Below are 19,421 nucleotides of genomic sequence, written 5' to 3'. Positions count from 1 at the left end.
TTTCCAAACTATATAAACAGCTCATACAACTCAACATCAATTAAAAAAAAACAACCAAACACTCCAGTTTAAAAATAGGCAAATGACCTGAATTTTTTTCTAAAGATGACCTACAGATGGCCAACAGGCACATGAAAAGATACTCAATGTCATAAGTCCTCAGAGAAATGAAAATCAAAACCACAATGAGATATCACCTCACAGCTTCAGAATGGCTATCATCAGAAAGAACACAAATAACAGAATATATATATATATATGGACAGGGAGGCCTGGCATGCTGCAATTCATGGGGTCAAAAAGAGTTGGACATGACTGAGCGACTGAACTGAACTGATCTGAGATATGTATATCTAAGTCACTTTGCTGTACAGAAGAAATTAATGCAACATTGTAAATCAGCTATATTTCAGTAAAAGTTTAAAAAAAATGATAAAATAATAAAGTATTAAAAAAAGAACATAATAACAAGAGAATGGCAAAAATGTGGAGAAAACAGACCCCATATACCCTTTTGGTGGGAATGTTTCCTATGGAAAACAGTATGGAGGTTTCTCAAAAAACCAGAACTACCGTATGACCCAGCAATTTCACTCCTGGATATTTATCTAAAAAACAAAAAAATAAAAATAAAGCACTAATTTTTAAATATACATGCATCCAGTGTTGATAGCAGTATTATTTACAATTGCCAAGATATGGAAGCAACCTAAGTTTCCATCAAGAGATTTGTGCATAAAGAAGATGTGGTATATTTACTAAAAAGAAACAGACTCACATATACAGAGGACAGAGTAGTGGTTATCCGTGGGGAGAGGGATGTGGGGAGTCGCAAAATAGTTGTAGGACAATAAGAGGTACAAAGTATTATGTATAAAATAAGCTGCAAGGATATATAGTTCAGCACAGGGAATATGGGCAATATTTTATAGTAACTGTAAATGGAATATAACTTTTTAGAAATGGTAAATCACTGTGTTGTACACATGAAACTTATACATTGTATATCAACTATATCCCAGTAATTTTTTTTTATATAATTGAGTTTTGGAAAACACTTCTAGAATCTAGTACTTGCATGCCTTTTATCAAGTAGCCTTTTTATATGTTCATTTCAGAAATGGGAAAATGAGAGCATTACTTCATACCAGGACAACTCAAAAAAGATTTATCTAAGCTTAATGGTCACTTTTAAGATTATGCTGGAAAAATGAAAATCATCTATATATTTTATTAGGTTGGATTTTCTTGTGCTTACTAGCATCATAATTGGAGAGTGAAGTTAACTACAATGGCCAAATAGGATATTACAAATTATTTTATTATAGTTATTTCTTTTACCATGGACTATTTAGAGAATATATGACATGATTTCCCAACCTATGTATTGTAATTCTTTAGTCTTTTGTATAGACGTTGGTGAAAAATAGTGACTTAGATTTCATATATTTATACACACACACACACACACACACACACACACACATACATACATACATATACAAACACGCGTAAATAGAAGTGCCTGTCACAATTTTGCCTATTTAATAAGTGTTTATATTTCTTTATTACTTAAAGGGTAAATTAATTTCCTTTTCAGCTTTCTTTCACAGTAAGGGCTATTTGATATTTTTTGATTATAGGGAAATAAGTACCTTCTGTAGGTGCTTATCTTTGAAGTTACAAGTTCTAGTCTGCTTTTAATAAGCATCATAATTGATGTTCAGCAAGTGAAATGTTATAGTAAAATATAGAATTTTTAGAGAAGAAGTAATGAGTTTAGGATTAATACTGTTATCTTTATACCTTCCCTACCCCCATGGAAAAAGAAACTATCTGTGAAGATTTTAAATAAATATATGCATAGCACCAAAAATGCTTCATTTATTGTAAATACCCATTTCTGTTTTGTCTGCAGCTTTTCCACTATAAATGGGTTAGATATTTGTTTTGAATTTTTAAAAAATAGAAAAGTAAATTATTTTTTATTTTGTGGAGACTTTTTTTGGATTTAGCGTTTGGCAAGCAGGATAGGAGTTTAGTTTCATACTTTGCATCATCTTTGTATCACCTCTCAATTGGTAGGTTAAGAGCAGGCCTGGCTCCCACGTGGGGAAGGTAGTAACATGTCTATTCTGTGGATGGTGGCCTCTGTTGGGGTATTGTGTGAAAAGCCCTGGACGCTCTGGAGAAGGAGTTCTGGGCCCTCTCATCCCCGCATCGATGGGGGACAGGTGAACCTGTGTGATCAGGTGTCTGACCTGTGCTTCACTTAGTTGGGGGTCTGTCCCCTCTTCTTCCTTCTCCTGTTCCTGCTTTCTTCATTTTTCTCTGCCCACTCCTTGCCTCCTCTTTTCTTCTTACTCATCTGTTATTGGCAGTCAGTTTACTGAGAGGGCTTTCCCCCTTTTCTCTACCCAAAGTCCTTTTCCCTGAAAGGTCGATGGCATGCTTTGGGAGAGGAAGATACCGTCTGGAGGTGAGAGTGACCCACACATGGGCACAGTTGCTCTTGGCCATTGTGATAAATTGTGGCGACCAAAGGTATCCCTTTCTGAAATGCCTTGAATAAAATATTTGAATTGTATTAAGTGTGATATAGGTTCTATACATGCACGTAAGACATGCCTATACATGCTTGTGTGGGTGTTGCAAATATTTCTCATGATTTTACTGGGGATTCCTGTAGAGATTACTTTTTAGAAGTTGAAATTAACTTTAAAATTTAGGATTTAAAATATCTTTAGGAAATGTCCTCATATAGCAGATGTTACTGGGCAAGAAGGAGAGTGGTCTATGGTGAAATTAAGTGGATCTGTCACTCAGTCTTGGCTTCCGTCTTCACCGAGGTCTGCTGATCTTCCACGATTTCATTTGAAGATTAATTAGAGAAGGGCCTTAGGACCTCATGGTCATCTACGTAATCCACTTTGAAATCCAAGGGCAGAGAAGAAGGGACACATAGTAGAACTAATAATGTGTTTCCATAGGGCGAGCTTTTAGAAGTAACAAACGAATACATTTTGCTGAGTTTGGTTAGGTCTAGTTTTTGACGTTTGGAATATCCCTGATTTTCTGTTTAACTGTGATGTCTGTGTTGCCCCCCAGGAAGTGTGCGACATGAAGTCTGAGGGTCAGGCCACTGTCATCCAGCGGCTGGAGCAGACCATCGAGGATCTGAAGACCAAGATAGCTGAGCTGGAGAAGCAATACCCTGCCCTAGACACGGGTCTGGAAGCCCTCAGGTTGGGCGAAAAGGATGTCGGATATGAAAGGGTTGTACAGGCCAAGTCCATCCAGACGTCCCCGGTGGAAGAGGGTGGTGTGCTGGCACGTCCTCCTGGGGGGGCCCTGCAGGTGGGTCCCCCACCCTTGACTGCACATGGAGAATCGGCGGAGCAGCCCTTGCCTTCGGGACCTCAGACCATGTTCTGCTCAGAAATCTCTTTGGTTGTGTCTCCAAGGCGGATATCAGTTCAGCTTGATGCACAGCCGTCCCTCCAGCCTCCACCGCCTGCATCCCTCCCCTGGTCTGACAGTCACGGACAGGCCAGGTCCCAGACTTCCCATTCTCCTCTTCACACTGGGTTTGAAACCAGCCAGGGGCACTCTGCTTTCTCCTCCTCTGGAAATGGCTGTGACATCCCCACTGCACCACCTCTGCCTCCAGAGACCTCCCCTCTGATGCCTGGGCTGGGCACCGAGTCTTCCCCAGCACCCCTGACCCCCGGTGCACCTGGCCCTGCACTGCCCAGCCCAGCAGGCCTCTCACCTCCTCCTTGTCTAGGTCCAGAGATGCTGCCACCCCCTTCTCTACCTTTGCCTGGAGTGGGAATTCCTCCCGCCCCTCCTCTTCCTGGGGTGGGAATCCCTACCCCTCCACCTCTTCCCGGGGTGGGGATCCCTCCCGCCCCGCCCCTTCCCGGGGTGGGGATCCCTCCTCCCCCGCCCCTTCCCGGCGTGGGGATCCCTCCCGCCCCGCCCCTTCCCGGCGTGGGGATCCCTCCCGCCCCGCCCCTTCCCGGGGCGGGGATCCCTCCTCCCCCGCCCCTTCCCGGCGTGGGGATCCCTCCCGCCCCGCCCCTTCCCGGCGTGGGGATCCCTCCTCCCCCGCCCCTTCCCGGCGTGGGGATCCCTCCTCCCCCGCCCCTTCCCGGCGTGGGGATCCCTCCTCCCCCGCCCCTTCCCGGCGTGGGGATCCCTCCTCCCCCGCCCCTTCCCGGCGTGGGGATCCCTCCTCCCCCGCCCCTTCCCGGCGTGGGGATCCCTCCTCCCCCGCCCCTTCCCGGCGTGGGGATCCCTCCTCCCCCGCCCCTTCCCGGCGTGGGGATCCCTCCTCCCCCTCCTCTTCCCGGCGTGGGGATCCCTCCTCCCCCTCCTCTTCCCGGCGTGGGGATCCCTCCTCCCCCTCCTCTTCCCAGTGAAGGAATACCTCCTGCCCCACCTCCTCCTCCTCCTCCAGGTGTGGGGATTCCACCTCCTCTAACACCTCCGCCCCCACCCCCTCCTGGATCAGGCCTTCCTCTCCCACGACAAGTTGGGAGTAGCACTTTACCGACACCTCAGGTGTGTGGCTTTCTTCCTCCTCCGTTGCCTCTTGGCTTGTTTGGATTTGGGATGAACCAGGAAAAAGGGAGTAGGAAGCAGCCAGTAGAGCCTTGTCGGCCAATGAAGCCTCTATATTGGACAAGAATTCAGCTGCACAGTAGAAGGTAACACCAGCAGCGTTCCTCTTTGCATAATTTGTCAAAATGAGAGAAGTGGTTTCCTCTCTGTATCACTCCAAAGCTAGTCTCTAGATTTTTACATCAATATTTAGTGGAGCAATTTTAGACTTTTCTCCAGAAGTATCCAAGTGAGAGATCATGTGTATCAATGTACACATTTCTGTCTATATAGTTTTTTAATTAATTTCTTTTTAATTGAAGGATAATTGCTTTGCAGAATTTTGTTGTTTTCTGTCAAATCTCAACATATTTAATTTTTAATTGACCTTCTAAGGATTGATGGATAGATCTTTCTTGGCCTATGTGAGCTGTTGCCTTGTTGCAAAGCCTCACTCTGACAAATAACTTATAAAAGTAAATCAAGTCGTTAAACAGACAAACCCTTGAGGATGTATTCTGCATCCTTTTGAAGGCATGGTCTTGTTTTACTATTCAGAAAAGTGATACACAAAAATCCACATGTGTGGATTTCACCCCGTGTGTGAAATGATTTAGGTCTGACCATTTTCATGGCACTTCTATAGATGATTTGCAATGCTGTGAAATCATAAAATCACAGACTTACATGACTTTTACAAAAGACATGATATTTATAAAAGAATGCCTCCCAGCAGGTTTGCTACTGGTGTATTACTTACCCATGGATGGTCCGTAACCTGGTTCCCTGAACCCTGGGATGGTGCCAGAGATAACATGCCCTTTAAATTTCCCCTGGACTTTCTTATCCCGAGTTCTCATGACTTTGAATTTGTGGCTGTCTGTGATGTGGCACAGATTTAGAAATAGGATATTTACTAGACTCATCCTCATTTCTTATATTAATTTTCTCTTCTCTGAATCATAGTGGAGGGTCTATTTTGACTGCTTCTAACTTTGCTGTTCATTCTCTGAGTACTTTGCCAGGTCACTTCCAATTGCTGAGGCATCATTTCCAGCTGTGCTCCAAACTCATTTTTCCCATGTGCATTATATGAAGTTCTTTCATTTTGTTGGTTTGCTTTTAAAAATGGACCTTCATTTTCAGGTGGTACTACCTACCTGTCTCTGTGGTCACTGAGGAGTCAGATGACATGAGTGCTGGACAGTGGTAGGGAGACAGAAATGCCACTCTGTAGACAGAAAGTGATTTATTTTTAACCCATGGAACTTATGGGTCAGGTTGGAATGTGAGATATCAGACATTTCTTGCCTGGAGAGCCATACTGAAAAGGGTTCTTACATGTTTTATACAGTGACTTGATGACTGAGAATTCCTGGAAAGAAAAGAATTCCTTTCTAGGCAAAGGTTTCATCCTGTATTGATGCTGTTTCTCATCATGTTGGTTGATTAAACAAGTGCTGGTCTTACAGAAAAGAGCATCTCCCCATCCCCAGCCCCCCCTCACCCTCCCCTCGCTCCTCTGGCGCCTCTGCCTCCTGCCCCTGCAGTCCAGTTTGACGGCTCTCTCATGGGTTTTTGCTTAACTTTAGAGACTCCAGTGCTTCACTTATTTGGGAAAAAATTGAAGAACCATCCATAGATTGTCATGAATTTGAGGAATTGTTTTCTAAATCTACTGTCAAGGAAAGGAAGAAACCCATTTCTGACACCATCACAAAGACCAAGGCTAAGCAAGTGAGTATTCATGTGTTTTCTGAAATTGGACAGTATTTGGGGCATAAGTGTGAACTTTCACTGGAGAAAAACTTTGACACCATTTTCAGGGTTGTGTCCGCTCCACAGTCTGTAAGCAGATAATAGGGGTTAGCGTTTTAGAACATGTGGTTAAGTAAGACTTTCCCAGATAGAACAGCAAATAATCATCTCTACCAAGTGATCATGTTCTGACTATTTGATTTGTAGCCCCACAATCCATATTTCCAAGATTTTAGCAATTGCTTGTTTTTATAATTAGTTGTCTAGAAACAAACTGGAAATCAAGCTAGAAATCCAGTCCTTAGTAACCGATCATGTGTTTGGTATTTTGTTCCTATTCTAACACCTGAGTGGATGCCCTGTAGAACCTAGCTAAATAATCACCTTGAACTTGACACAGAGAAGAGACTCTTGTATCCAGTTCCAGCATCTCCATTCTGTGTTAGATCCTTTGATGCATTCTGTGACACTTGAGTCCTAGAGAGAAAGAAAAGTACATTTGGAAGAAAACATTTTCATACAATATTTTCCCACTGGTCCACACAGTGGCCTTGATCATGAACTAATTTTGTATCTCTCTCAAGGCAGCCATTCAGGAAAGCATAGCAAAGCCCAGAACAATGAGCTCAGAAGGAAGGCACTGCTGTTGGTGTGCGTCTTTCATCCTGAAGAGGGCTGGTAGCAGCTCTGTCTTTTTGGGTGAAAGAAAGAGAATTGAGGTCTGAAGCCTCAGGACTCTCTTGGCACAGCCTCTCCAGATGAGTGAAAACTGAGGGGTGATATGGTCCTGTGAACTTTTGCTCTGACCTGGAAGTTGTAGCTAGACATCTGGCCCAGAGTTGTTTTCATCCGTATTCATTTCAGACTCATCCCGCACATCTCTATTGCTCTGACAGTGATGCAAACTCAAAGGTGACACAGTGAATTTTTCAGAACCATTTATTGTGACACAGCTGGTTGCTGGTGACTTTAGATCAGAAACAATGGTAAACCTGCACCTTGTAGGCCCTGCATAAACATTTGTTCTGCAAATAAACCAGGCGACGGGAGGAGGAGGACTTTATACATACCCATGACTATTCCTGATAATGATTAAAGCCAGAAAAGCACTTATCTCACAATAATCAATTTGGTCGAGGTGGCTCTGTCATGGAATAAAGGTAAATGGAGAACCACATTTCTTCTGGCAGAGGTAAATAGTCTAAAAATCTTTCCCACAGCATCTTTGTATATAGGATGCATAGACTGAGTCATCATGTCTCCTCTCGTAGACGATTCTGGTGATGGAAAAGCTGTTTAGGTGAGGAATATGGGCAGGGCAGCATAGATGCCATGGAGGGCTGGGCATCAGGGCCATCACCTATCAAGCGGACAGGAATGACATGGGGCATCTATGTTATGGGATGAAATTCTTGCCCTCCCTGCCTCCCATCACTGCCTTTTCTTTGTTAAGTGAACATAGATAAGGAAGCTGTCTCATAATGCCTGAAAGTATAGGATTTTAAGATTTCTTTGACGTCGTGTTCAGTTTTTAAGCCTCCTGAAATGAGATTATGTCCAAATCATGAAGACAACAACCTCAGCTAGTTGGCATGAGATGCCTCTTTGCATGCAAGCTGCACATCTGAGTGGAGTATCAGCTCAGCACAGTAGCCTCACCCTGTCATGAGCTGTTCCATAAACCATGAGGACAGACCTTTGCCAGGGTTGTCATTTGTACCCATTGGCGGTGATGCAGCTGTTGACCTTCAGCTTAAAGACAGTTTGTGGACCCGTCTCCATCCTGACTCCCAATGAGCTTGCCAGCATCTTCTTGGCCAGGGTCTAGTTCTCAGCCCTGCTTTTCAGATTTGTTTTTGGAAGGAAAAGCTTTTTTTTTTTTTTCCAATGTGTTGGTGAAAGACCAATCTGCTACAAATGGTTATATGGCTGAAGAAAGCGAATTTTTATTTAACTGTGATGTGTTTGGAAGAAAAATCTATCCATTCCATCTACTTTAAAATTTCCATCTAATTTAAAATTGTGTTTAAGGAAAACATATTTTCCGGATGCAGGTGACATGGGGTCAAGGGTGCCAGCCCTCTGAGGAGCTGAAAATCTCCATATAAATTAGAGTCAATCCTTTGTACTTGGGGTCCCTCTGTATGGTTACATGTCCATGGATGCAACCACCCTAAGCTCGTGCAGCACTGCAATATTTACTATTGAAAAATATCTGGATGTACGTAGACATGCACAGTTCAAACTGTTAACATATGGTTCCCCTTATCATATGCAGACATTCATTTCCAGTGAAATTAATAGCCATTAATGCTGTGACATGGTTTTATGAAGGTGTTTCAAGCTATTCTTCTCATATGTGATGGAAGCTGAGAATGCCGGTTTTCTTTAAATGCTTCAAAATAGCTAAAATATTTGTTGTGATCTGTTGTCTTCTTGAAACTAAGAGTGTGGCTGAATGTTCTGGCCTTTAATAACTCTCAGAAAACACGTCTTCAGTGCTGTAACGGAGGTTCCTCCGCTGGACACCTTGCTGTGTAGCATGATGAGAAAGAGGATGCTCTGTGGGTGCCGAGTGGCAACAGTGAGGAGTGTCTGGTATTTCTTAGCCCTTTCTCTCCCAAGTAACTCAAGACAGAGCCTTTCACTTTTTCTTATGGCACCTGTGCTTAAGTTCTGTGCTGATGTCTTAGCTCACCCATCTTCACTGTGGCTATGAAAACATAAGGAGATTTGCTGAGAAGGTACAGGGAGTTTATCAGACTGTTATTTCACCTAGTTCTCCTTTAACAAATGAGTGTGATGCTTCCAGGTCAGAATTAAACATCAACCTGCTGATTTGGCACAATAGCAGCCCCATCTCCCAAGGAATCAAGAGGAAGATGGAAAAACCAGTGTCACCTGAGGCCCCTGTTTGACACATTGCACACACACAAACCTGTCCATTTTTAAGGTTTTTAAGAAACCCTCTAGAGCGAGTACATGTGACCCATGTCCTGCCACTCACAGGCGAGCTCAGTGACTGTTAATGTTGAGTGATCCTAAGCCACTTCAAGATCTTCATGTCCATTAAAGATTAAGTTTAACTGAGCTTATGAGCAGGAAAGTGAGAGGATGTACACTGCAATAATTTCAACAGTAAGAATTCCCTCAAAAAGAAGTTTCTAGTTAATCCAATGTCAAATGAGTTCCTGAGAAAATATATTTTGGGAAACACAGTAGCAGCAGCAGCTTCAGCAGTAGTAATAGTAACAGTGGAAACATGACAGCTGGGGAGCCTTCAGGCATGTGGGCTCAATTTACCCTCTGCTGCCACTGTCTCTGCAGCCTCAAATCAGCTCAGTCCACCCTAGTGCATGGGCTCCGTGGTTGTGGTGTACAGGCTTAGTAGCTCCATGGCATGTGTGATCTTCCCAGACCAGGGAGTGAACCTGGATGGGCAGGCAAATTCTTATCCACTGGACCACCAGGGAGTCCCTGTGCCTTACTTTTACTAATTGCAAATCTTTATCTTTAGATTTAAAAATATGTCTTATCATATTTTTATGGATATCAGTGTTAGTGGATATTTCAGTGTTCACAGGCTGATGGCCTGCATGATAATCTGACAAGCCTAGTTGTTTGTATTGGTGTTAAGTTTTCCTGTTGTAGCATGGCAAGGCTATGTTTTGGTTGGATTCTTAGACCTAAAATAAGATCTGAAATACCAATTATAATAAGACAATTTAGATATGTTTTGGGGAATACATCATAAACATTTAGTACTTTGTAACCTTTAACATAGTACCTGCTTTTAATAATGCATTTCTATTGCAAGCCTCACATCAAAATACAAAGCTATAGTTAGATGAACATACATATTGTGGATTCTAGATTTGCTTTAGATGTTGAAAGATTCATTATATTTTTGGAGATGCTTTTCCTAAAACTATTTGTAGAGCATACCCAGTCAATTCAAAGAATGAAATGATAATAACTTATTTTTAAAATATTTCTTTTAGTCAGAATATTATTTTTGCATTTCTAAATAGATGGCTAAAAAACAAACAATGCCAAATGAAATAATAAAAAGGAAATATAATTAGGCTAATGATCTATGACCTTGCTAGATGTACTAGGAAAATTATATTTGACTGTCCTTTGAATTGTGAAGATTTAATCATGATGTTGAAGTTTAATTCTTTGGGACTTGGTATTTATATACTATGATGATATTAAGATTTTGTTGGTCTAGATATATTAGAAAAGGGTATTAAGTTTTAACTGCTGGGGTGTTTATTACGATACATCAACATTGAACAAAGGGTTTGGAAAATATAGTTAGAATTCACATTATGTTATATGATTATCTGTGGGAAACTAAAACTCATCTATGCCTAAGAGAGGGAAGACTTTTTGATCAGATGATGGGAGAGTGTTTTATCAGGTGTGGAGAACACAGGAACCTGAAGGGAAGCAGGGACACCAGTTATGTTCAGCATTGCACCCTTTATTGACCCAATGGGAGCAGAGTTTATCCACTGGAGCTGGGAGTACAGCAGAGACAAGTGGCAGCCATGCCAGGGAGAGCACAGAGGTCCTTGGGGGCATCCCTTGAGAGCCAACACTGATTAGTTCTGTCACAGTGGGCACTGCCTGCAATCAGGACTCTTGAATAGTGTGAATTTCTGGACTTAGGTTGTGGCTGTGAGAGGAGATGAGGCTGGAAGTGGGCCTTGTACAGAGGAATATGTGTTGGATTTGGAAAACAGCATCATGAGCAAGGATTAACCTTGCATCTTGTTTAAAACCCTAGGAAATCAGGCAGTAGAGCAGCAGGCTTCTGTGTTTGAGAAGCTCCTGTCTGGCAGTTTCAGGGCTGTGGGTGTGGGCTGTTTACAGTCATTTCCCATCACTGATTGTGTGTCCTTCTCATCCTCCAGCAAGTCTTTAGATTTTTCTCATTGGACATATGAGTGAGAACTGAGATAAGTTAGGCCCGAAGTTAATTTTGTTGTCTTGGTGCTACATAGTGGAATGTATGTTTCAGTACCATGGACAGCAACAGGATTCTGGGCTACCCAAGACAGCAGAAGTGATGCTGCTGGCAGTAGACTGGTTGTTCCCAGGGTACTTCCTGTGACCTAAACTGAAAAATGTTCCCCATTATTTGGGGACACATATTTAAGACTTACAAGAAAAATTAACGTTCTTATTGGTATCTCTAGTTTTTTTTAATTTAAAACTTAAAAGACCCTGATACTGGGGAAGGTTGAATGCAAAAGGAGAAGAGGGCAGCAGAGGATGAGATGGTTAGATAGCATCACCACTCCATGGCCATGAATTTGAGCAAATTCTGGGAGATAGTGAAGGACAGGGAAGCCTGGCATGCTGTAGTCCATGGGGTCGCAAAGAGTTGGACACAACTAAGTGACTGAACAACAGCAACAAATAAATAAGTGCATGTTTCTTTTTCAAAACTATGTTCATAATGGAAAAATCTAACATATCTGCTTATTTTTGGTTATGTTAATACGTGAATTTTTTAAATTACTAAACTTGTAACTTGAAACTCCATCTGAAATATCATGTTAAAAATTTCTTTGAAGTTGGACCTTCTGGACCGACAGACAAACAGCTTGGCAGGTCCTCTTCCAGTAAAACAACAATCTTAACTGGTGAGAATTGTAACAAAAATACTTATCTAAAGTCTCTGGAAACTGTCCTCAGGACATAGAGGAGAGGGAGAAACACCCACTCAAGAAAATTTCCTGAAACTCAGACCCACAGTGTGCGAGCCCTGAGCGGCTCTATTCCAGCCACAGGGTGTGCACCCGCGGCTCTGTCTGTGACTGTGGCTCTGCCCTGGGGGAGGCAGGAAGCCAGCATTTCTACTTTCTTCAGTCCTCTTGCAAAGCTCTGTTTCAGGCAAGCATGGAGAACTAAGAAAGCATCTGAGAAGGGCTGTCTGGGGATCACAGTCAGCTCTAGAGGTCAGGAAGGCTGTGCATGTTGCCTCTGCTCAGGAGCCATCAGGGCAAGGACACAGGGTACTTGAACAGTGTCCCCAAACCTCATACAGATTCATCAGAACCAAGTGGAATCTTCATTGCACGAGACTCTTAAACACACCTTTGTGCAAACATTACCTGGGGAAGAATCCTAAGCCAGGCTTAAAAATAAAGTCAGTTATGCTTGGCAATCAGAAAGCTGTATGCATGTCCCAGGCTGCACCTTCTCAGGAATGATTAGAGAAAATCAAAGTTACTAGTTCCCTGCTCAGTGTAGGGGGAAATTCTGTAAATGTCTCTCACCCACAAAATGGTTAAGAGGAGAGCTTTAAGTGGTTAAAAGGAGCAGAAGCACACTCTTTAGCTTTTGCTTTAGAGAAAAAGAAGAAGAGCGTGTGTAGTAAGGTCAGGCTGCACATGGCCTCAGGGACAGACTTCCCCAAGGCAGTACAGCCAAGTCACTGAGCAAATGAACAAGCAAACACAAAGACAGTAAGTTCTGGGGCCGGGAAGAGACAGGTCTGTGCCCAGAGCTCCTAATATGTTATCTGAAATGTCCAGTTTTCAACAACAGTAAATGAGACAAGTTGTTGTTTGTTGTTTTAATTGCTAGGTCATGTCCGACTCTCTGCAAACCCATGGAGTATAGCCTGTCAGGTCTATCTGTCCATGGGATTTCCCAGGCAAGAATACTGGAGTGGGTTGCCATTTCCTTCTCTAGGGGATCTTCCTGACCCAGGGATCGAACCCATGTTTCCTGCTTGGCAGGTCGATTCTTTACCAGTGAACCACCTGGGAAACCCAAATGAGACATACAGAGAAGCAAAAAAGTGTGATCCACATAAGAGATACAAACAAACAGGCAACAGGAACTTCTTTCACAGGGGCCCAGATGTTGTATCTAACAGAAATGGATTTCAAAGCACCATTTTAAATGTCTCCAGAAAACTGAAGAAAATGATTTCTAAAAAATAAAGGAATGTATGATGATATTGTCTCATTAAATTGAGAATGCCAATAAAGGAAAATTACTTTAAAATTCTGGAGTTGAAAAGTACAATAATCAAAATGAGAAAAAAGCACTAAGTGGTCAAACAGTTGGTTTCTGGCAGATGGCAGAAAAAACTGTCAGTCAACTTGAAGATAAATCAGTAGAGATTTTGTAGTCTGAAAAAACAGAAAACAAGGAAGTAAAAACTTCAGGAAAATGTGGGGTATCATTAAGTTATCAATGTACATGAAATGTATCAGAAGGAAAGGAGGAAGAAAAAGGGATAGGAAAAAATATATGAAATTATAAGGGTGAAAAGTTCATAAATTTGATTAAAAAAAAAAAAACCACTAATGTACACATCTAAGTTTAGTGAACTTCAAGTAGGCAAATACAAAGAGATCTCTTTGTATATCTTAGTCAAAATGTTGAAAGCCAAAGATAAAGGAAGAATCTTGAAAGCAGTGAGAGAGAAATAACTCATCACATACAAGGAAACCCCAGGAATATCAGAACCAAGCTTATCAAGAAGTAACAGAGGCCAAAAGGCAGTGCGACGACATTCAGATACTGAAATGAAAGCAGCAAACCAAGACCTTACATCCAGCAAAACAAGTGTCCATAAATGAAAGTGAAATAGGGGCATCCTCAGAGAAACAAAACTGTGAGAATTAGTTGCTGACAGACCTGCCTTCTGACACTAAAGGGTGTTCTTCAACGTGAAGGTAAATTACAGAAGACACACGCGCGTGCACACACAACACAGTTTTTATCTATATAAAATATAATATAGTTGTGTGCTTCTTCTCCTTGATTCTTCTGACTGACTTTAAAATAACTGCATAAAACAGTATGCATGCTATTGAGCCTGTGACATCCAGAAATGGAATATATTTGAGAACAAGGAAACTAGTAGAAACAGAAGCTGTATTGCAGTCAGAGAGTGACACCGTGTGGGGTGTGCATCTACAGAAAAGAGTGAAGAGAACAATAAAGGGTAAATGAGTAGCTTAATGTAACAATAGAAATGTATCTCTCTCCTTCCAACTTCTATGATTATAACAGTAATAATGTAAAAAGGTGGGGAGTGAATGGAGCTATAGAGGAGTAAATTTCCTATATTTCTGGAATTAAGTCAATATAAATATAAATTCTGATATTTAAAATAGATATTGTAAGCCCTTGAACAACCACTAAGACAGAAATCCATCCATTAGAAAAGAAAACAATAAGGGAAGAATAGAGGAACAGAAAATACTCAAGATATATAGAAAACACAATGAAAAATAGCAGTTGTAAGTTCAGCCATATGGATAATAACATTAACGTCAAGGTATTAAACAATCCACTCAAAAGGCAGACATTATCAGGTTGGATAAAAAGAAATCTAAGTATATAAGAGACACACTTCAAAGATATAAATATGTTGAAAGTAAAAAGAACAACTTTAACCAACCATAAAAGAGCTGGAGTAGCTGTACTGATATCAGATAATATAGACTTTAAAAATGTTACTAGAGATAAAGAGGGACATGCCATAATAATAAAAGAGTCAATCTACCAGGAAGATTTCTACACACAGGCATCTATCAACAGTGTCCCACAATACATGAAGAAAAAACTGAGAATTTAAAGGAGAAATCAATAATATGTGAACAGTTTAATAGCCCACTTTCAGTAATGGATGGAAAGTTAAGCAGGGCTTCCCTGGTGGTCCAGTGCTTAAGAATCTGCCTTGCAGTGTAGGGGATACTGGTTTGATTCCAGGACTGGGAAGATCCCATGTGCTGTGGGGCAGCTAAGCCTGTGTACAACTACCACTGTGCTTTCTCTCTGGAGCCTGCAAGCTGCAGCTGCTGAAGCCTGCACACTCTAGACCCTGTGCTCTGCAGCAAGAGAAGCCATTGCAATGAGAATCCCGTGTGCCACTAGAGAGTAGCCCCCACTCGCCGCAACTAGAGAAAGCCTGTGCACAGCAATGAAGACCCAACACAGCCAAAAATAGATCAATAAAAGTTTAAAAGTTAAGCAGAAAGTTAACAAGGAACTAGAAGGCTTGGACAACAGCATAAACAGACTAGATTTAAGAGAATGGAGCGTTGCACCCGATCAGCAGAACAAACATACTGCTCAGACAAACACAGAATGTTCTCTAGGATGGACCATGTGCTAGGACACACAAAAGCAAGCCTTTACAAACTTGAGCTCAATGCCTTAATAAACTTAAAACTATTGAAAGACCAAGTATGGTTTCTGGTCATAATGGAATTAAATTAGAAAGCAATAACAAAGAAATTTGGGGGAATTTTCAGATCTGTAAATACTAAACTCAAGTTACAAATGACTCAAAAAAGAAATCACAATAAAAAATACAAAATACTTCAAGATCAGTATAAATGATATCATAATATATTAAATTTTTATACTCTATAAAATATATACTTAATACATATTTTATATGCAATGCATATTTATATTTATTATGATACATATATTTAATACTATGCAACAAAATCAGTGCTTAGAAAAATTTATAGCTATAAATATCTTATTTTAAAAATCTGAAATCAATCTTGCCTTCCACCTTAATAAACTAAAAAGGAAAAGCCAAGTAAGCCTGAAGCAAGTAGAAAGAAGGAAATAATAAACACTAGAGTGGAAATAAATGAAACAGAATAGAAGAATAATAGAGAAAGTAAATGTAACCAAAAGTTGATTCTCTGAGAAGATAACAAAATTGACAGACCTTCAGCTGGACCATTAAAAATACATTAAAAATACAAAGATTCAACTTACTAAAATCAGGAAAAAAGAAAAGATATCAGATATAGACTACAGACCTAATGAAATAAAATAGGATAAGTACTGTGAATAATCATATGGCAACATATTAGTTAAATTAGATGAAATGGATAGATTCTTTAAAAAAATAACTGACTTAGGAAGAAATAGAAAGTCTGAATAGGTTTATAGAAAGTAGAGACTTAACTAGTAAAAGACAAAACAACCCCCCAAAAAACTACTCACAAAGAAAAGCTCAGTCCCATGTGGTTTCACTGGTGAATTGTATCAGACATTTGAAGAATTACCACTGATCATTCACAAACTTTTTTTAAAAATGAAATAGGAGGGAACACATCCCATCTTATTCTGTGAGACCATTTTGCTATCATAATCAGGCAGACTCATCACAGAATGAAGTACAGACCAGTATCCTTTACAAATACAGACATAAATTGTCTCCAAATGCTGCCAAATGGAATCCAGCAACATATATAAAAGATTATATGTCATGGCCAATGGGATTCATCCTAAGAATCCGAGATTACATATATGGAAATCACTTATTGTAATATACAACATAAAGGATCAAAGCCCTATGAACATCTCAATAGATGCAAAAGGAACATTTGACAAAATCCTGCAGCCTTTCATGATAGAGACACTCAGCAAACTGGGCATAGAAGGGAACTTCCTCAACCTGCTGGGGAGTGTCTTTGAAAAACCCACAGCTCACGTGGAAGACTGAATACTTTTGTCCTGAGGTCTGGAAGGAGAGGAAGGTGTCCATTTTCACCACTTCTGTTTAACAGTCAGTTAGAGGCTCTTGTCAGGGCAGTTGGGCAAGAAAAGGAAATATGTAAATGACATCTAGATTGGGATGGAAGAACTGAAACTATGTTCTCTTTGTAGCTGACATGGTCTTTTACATGGAAAAAAAACCTAAAAAAATCCACTGGTGTGGGGGGAAAGAAAAGTATTAAAGGAATTCAAGAAGACTGAACAAGATATAAAGTCAGTGTACAAAAATCAATTCTATTTCTAGACACTAGCAATTAACACTGTGAAAATGTAATTATATAGATAGTTTCCTTTATAATAGCATCAAGAAAGTAAAACACTTGGGTATAAATTTAACAAAAGAAGTGTAAGACTTATACACTGAAAGTGAGAAGACCCCCAAAGAAAGCTAAGGTGGATCCAATAAACAGAATGACACACTGTATTTATAGAAGACACCACCAAATTGTTCCCCAGATTATAGAACACAGTTCTAGACAACGTCCCAACTACCTTTAAATCTCCCAGAAACTGACAAGCGGATCTTGCAAAATCATGTGAAGATGCAAGGGGTCCAGAATATTCAGAACAATCTTGGAGAACAAAGTTGAAGGACTTACACCTCCTGGTTTCACAGTGATTACACAGGCACAGTAATCACAGGCAGTGTGGCTTGGGTACACGGATAGACTATTTGTCAGTGGAATAGAATTAAGAGCCCAGAAATAATGACATAGTTTATTGATTTTTGACAATGGTAGTGAGACATTTCAAGAGCAAAGGAAAAGATTTTTCTACAAGTGATGCTGAGACAACTGGACATCCACATGCAAAAAATTAATTTCTACCTCTTAACCTCTACCATGAACAAAAATTAACTCAAAATGGATCATAAACATAAGAGCTAAAACTATGAAACTCAGGAGAAAACATAGTTGATCTTCATGACCGTGGGTTGTGTAGTGGTTTCTTAGGTAGACTCCAAAAGCACATATGATGAGAAAAATATAAAAAGTTGGACAACATCAAGATGAACTATATCTGTGCTGGAAACAATTAAAATAAACAAGAAAATTTAAAAACCCGTCAAATGGGAGAAAGTATTTGCAAGTGATATCTGATCAGAGGTTAATATCCTGCGTATGTGATAAACTCTTACAGCTCGGTGAAATGAAAACAACACAGCCTGATTGAACGATCAGCAAAGATGTGAATTGAAATGAGATTCACAACCACCGTGTGGCACACCTTTGCACGCACTAGGATAGCTGGACCCTAAAGGAAAGATAGTAGCTGCTGTGTCGAGGGTCTGGGAAGCCTCAGCTCTAGATTTCAGTGAGTAGTCCCACCACTGATCTACCTATTTATGTAACTACCAGTAAAAATCTAGTTTTATGAAAAAGTACTCCAGTATTCTCGCCTGGAGAATCCCATGGATAGAGGAGCCTGGAGGACTGTAGTCGTTAGGGTCACAAAGAATCAGACATGACTGAAGCAACTTAACACACACAAGCACACATGAAAAAGCAAAATATTTTTCAGGTAGCTCCAGTTACCCATAGAATAATCATGTCAGGCTATAATTTTCTGGATAAATGATAATTTTTTAAGCTTAAAAACTTTTAAAGGTAAACCTCCCTGAAAGTGTATTGTCAAAAGTGTAAGCTTGTTTTTAACTTACAGAGCAAAACAATTTTATCTATCTCTGAAGGAGAAATTTCTTTCTTTCTTCCTTTGGTGAAGCTACTAAAGATATGGACTGTAATTTTTCTCTTTAGGAACATGGGCCCTGGGAATGTAATGAAAAGCCCTCTAGGAGACCCACTGACCTTCCCTTGAACACTTTGGGACAGTAACAGAGCCCCCCGAGGATGCATCTGCCGTGTTTATGAAGGTTATGTCCACTATTGGTTTGTTGTCGTTCAGTCACTAAGTTGTGTCCAACTCTTTATGACCCTATGGAGTGCAGCACACCAGGCTTCCTTGTCCTTGCTCAAACTCTTGTCCATTGAGTCGGTGATGCCATCCAAACACTTCATCCTCTGTTATTCCCTTCTCCACCTGCCTCAATCTTTCCCAGCATCAGGCTCTTTGCATCAGGTAGCCAAAGTATTGGAGCTTCAGTTTCAGCATCAGTCCTTCCAATGAGTATTCAGGGTTGATTTCCTTTAGGATTGACTGGTTTGATCTCCTTTCAGTCCAAGGGACTCTGAGTAGTCTTCTCCAGTCCCACAGTTAGAAAGCATCAATTCTTCAGCACACAGCCTTCTTTATGGTCCACCTTGACTCTGACTGTAAACTGGATTACTGCCTGTACCAGTGGAAGCTTCAAAGGACTTTTTTCCCTCAAGTCCTTACATATGAAAGAGGATTAAGAGCAAAATCTAAGTCCCTGTGTGTTTTTAACTTGTGTATTGAGCAGACATGTGGCAGAGGAGATTTGCATCATTAAACCTAAACTTCAGTGCATAAACTAAGCTTGGCTCTCCTGGCCCCTTCAGTAACAGCCCCCCCAC

The 19,421-nt window shown here is 40.8% G+C and overlaps 1 protein-coding gene across 7 annotated transcripts in view; it reads left to right on the top strand.

Annotated features, from left to right (window-relative positions):
* The window catches only part of FMN2 (formin 2), a 337,046-nt gene that overhangs the window by 112,876 nt on the left and 204,749 nt on the right, over positions 1 to 19,421 (top strand). For 6 of the 7 annotated variants that reach the window (XM_045165501.1, XM_045165503.1, XM_045165502.1 and 3 more), the window contains exons 4-5: positions 3,109 to 4,712; positions 6,198 to 6,342. In XM_045165501.1, coding sequence (XP_045021436.1) covers positions 3,109 to 4,712; positions 6,198 to 6,342 — 1,749 coding nt within the window. The remainder of the gene's footprint in view (positions 1 to 3,108; positions 4,713 to 6,197; positions 6,343 to 19,421) is intronic. The other variant, XM_045165507.1, reaches the window with a different exon arrangement.

Source organism: Bubalus bubalis, chromosome 4 (assembly GCF_019923935.1).
Source record: "Bubalus bubalis isolate 160015118507 breed Murrah chromosome 4, NDDB_SH_1, whole genome shotgun sequence".
NCBI lineage: Eukaryota > Metazoa > Chordata > Mammalia > Artiodactyla > Bovidae > Bubalus > Bubalus bubalis.
This window is presented reverse-complemented; position numbering and strand designations above follow the sequence as displayed.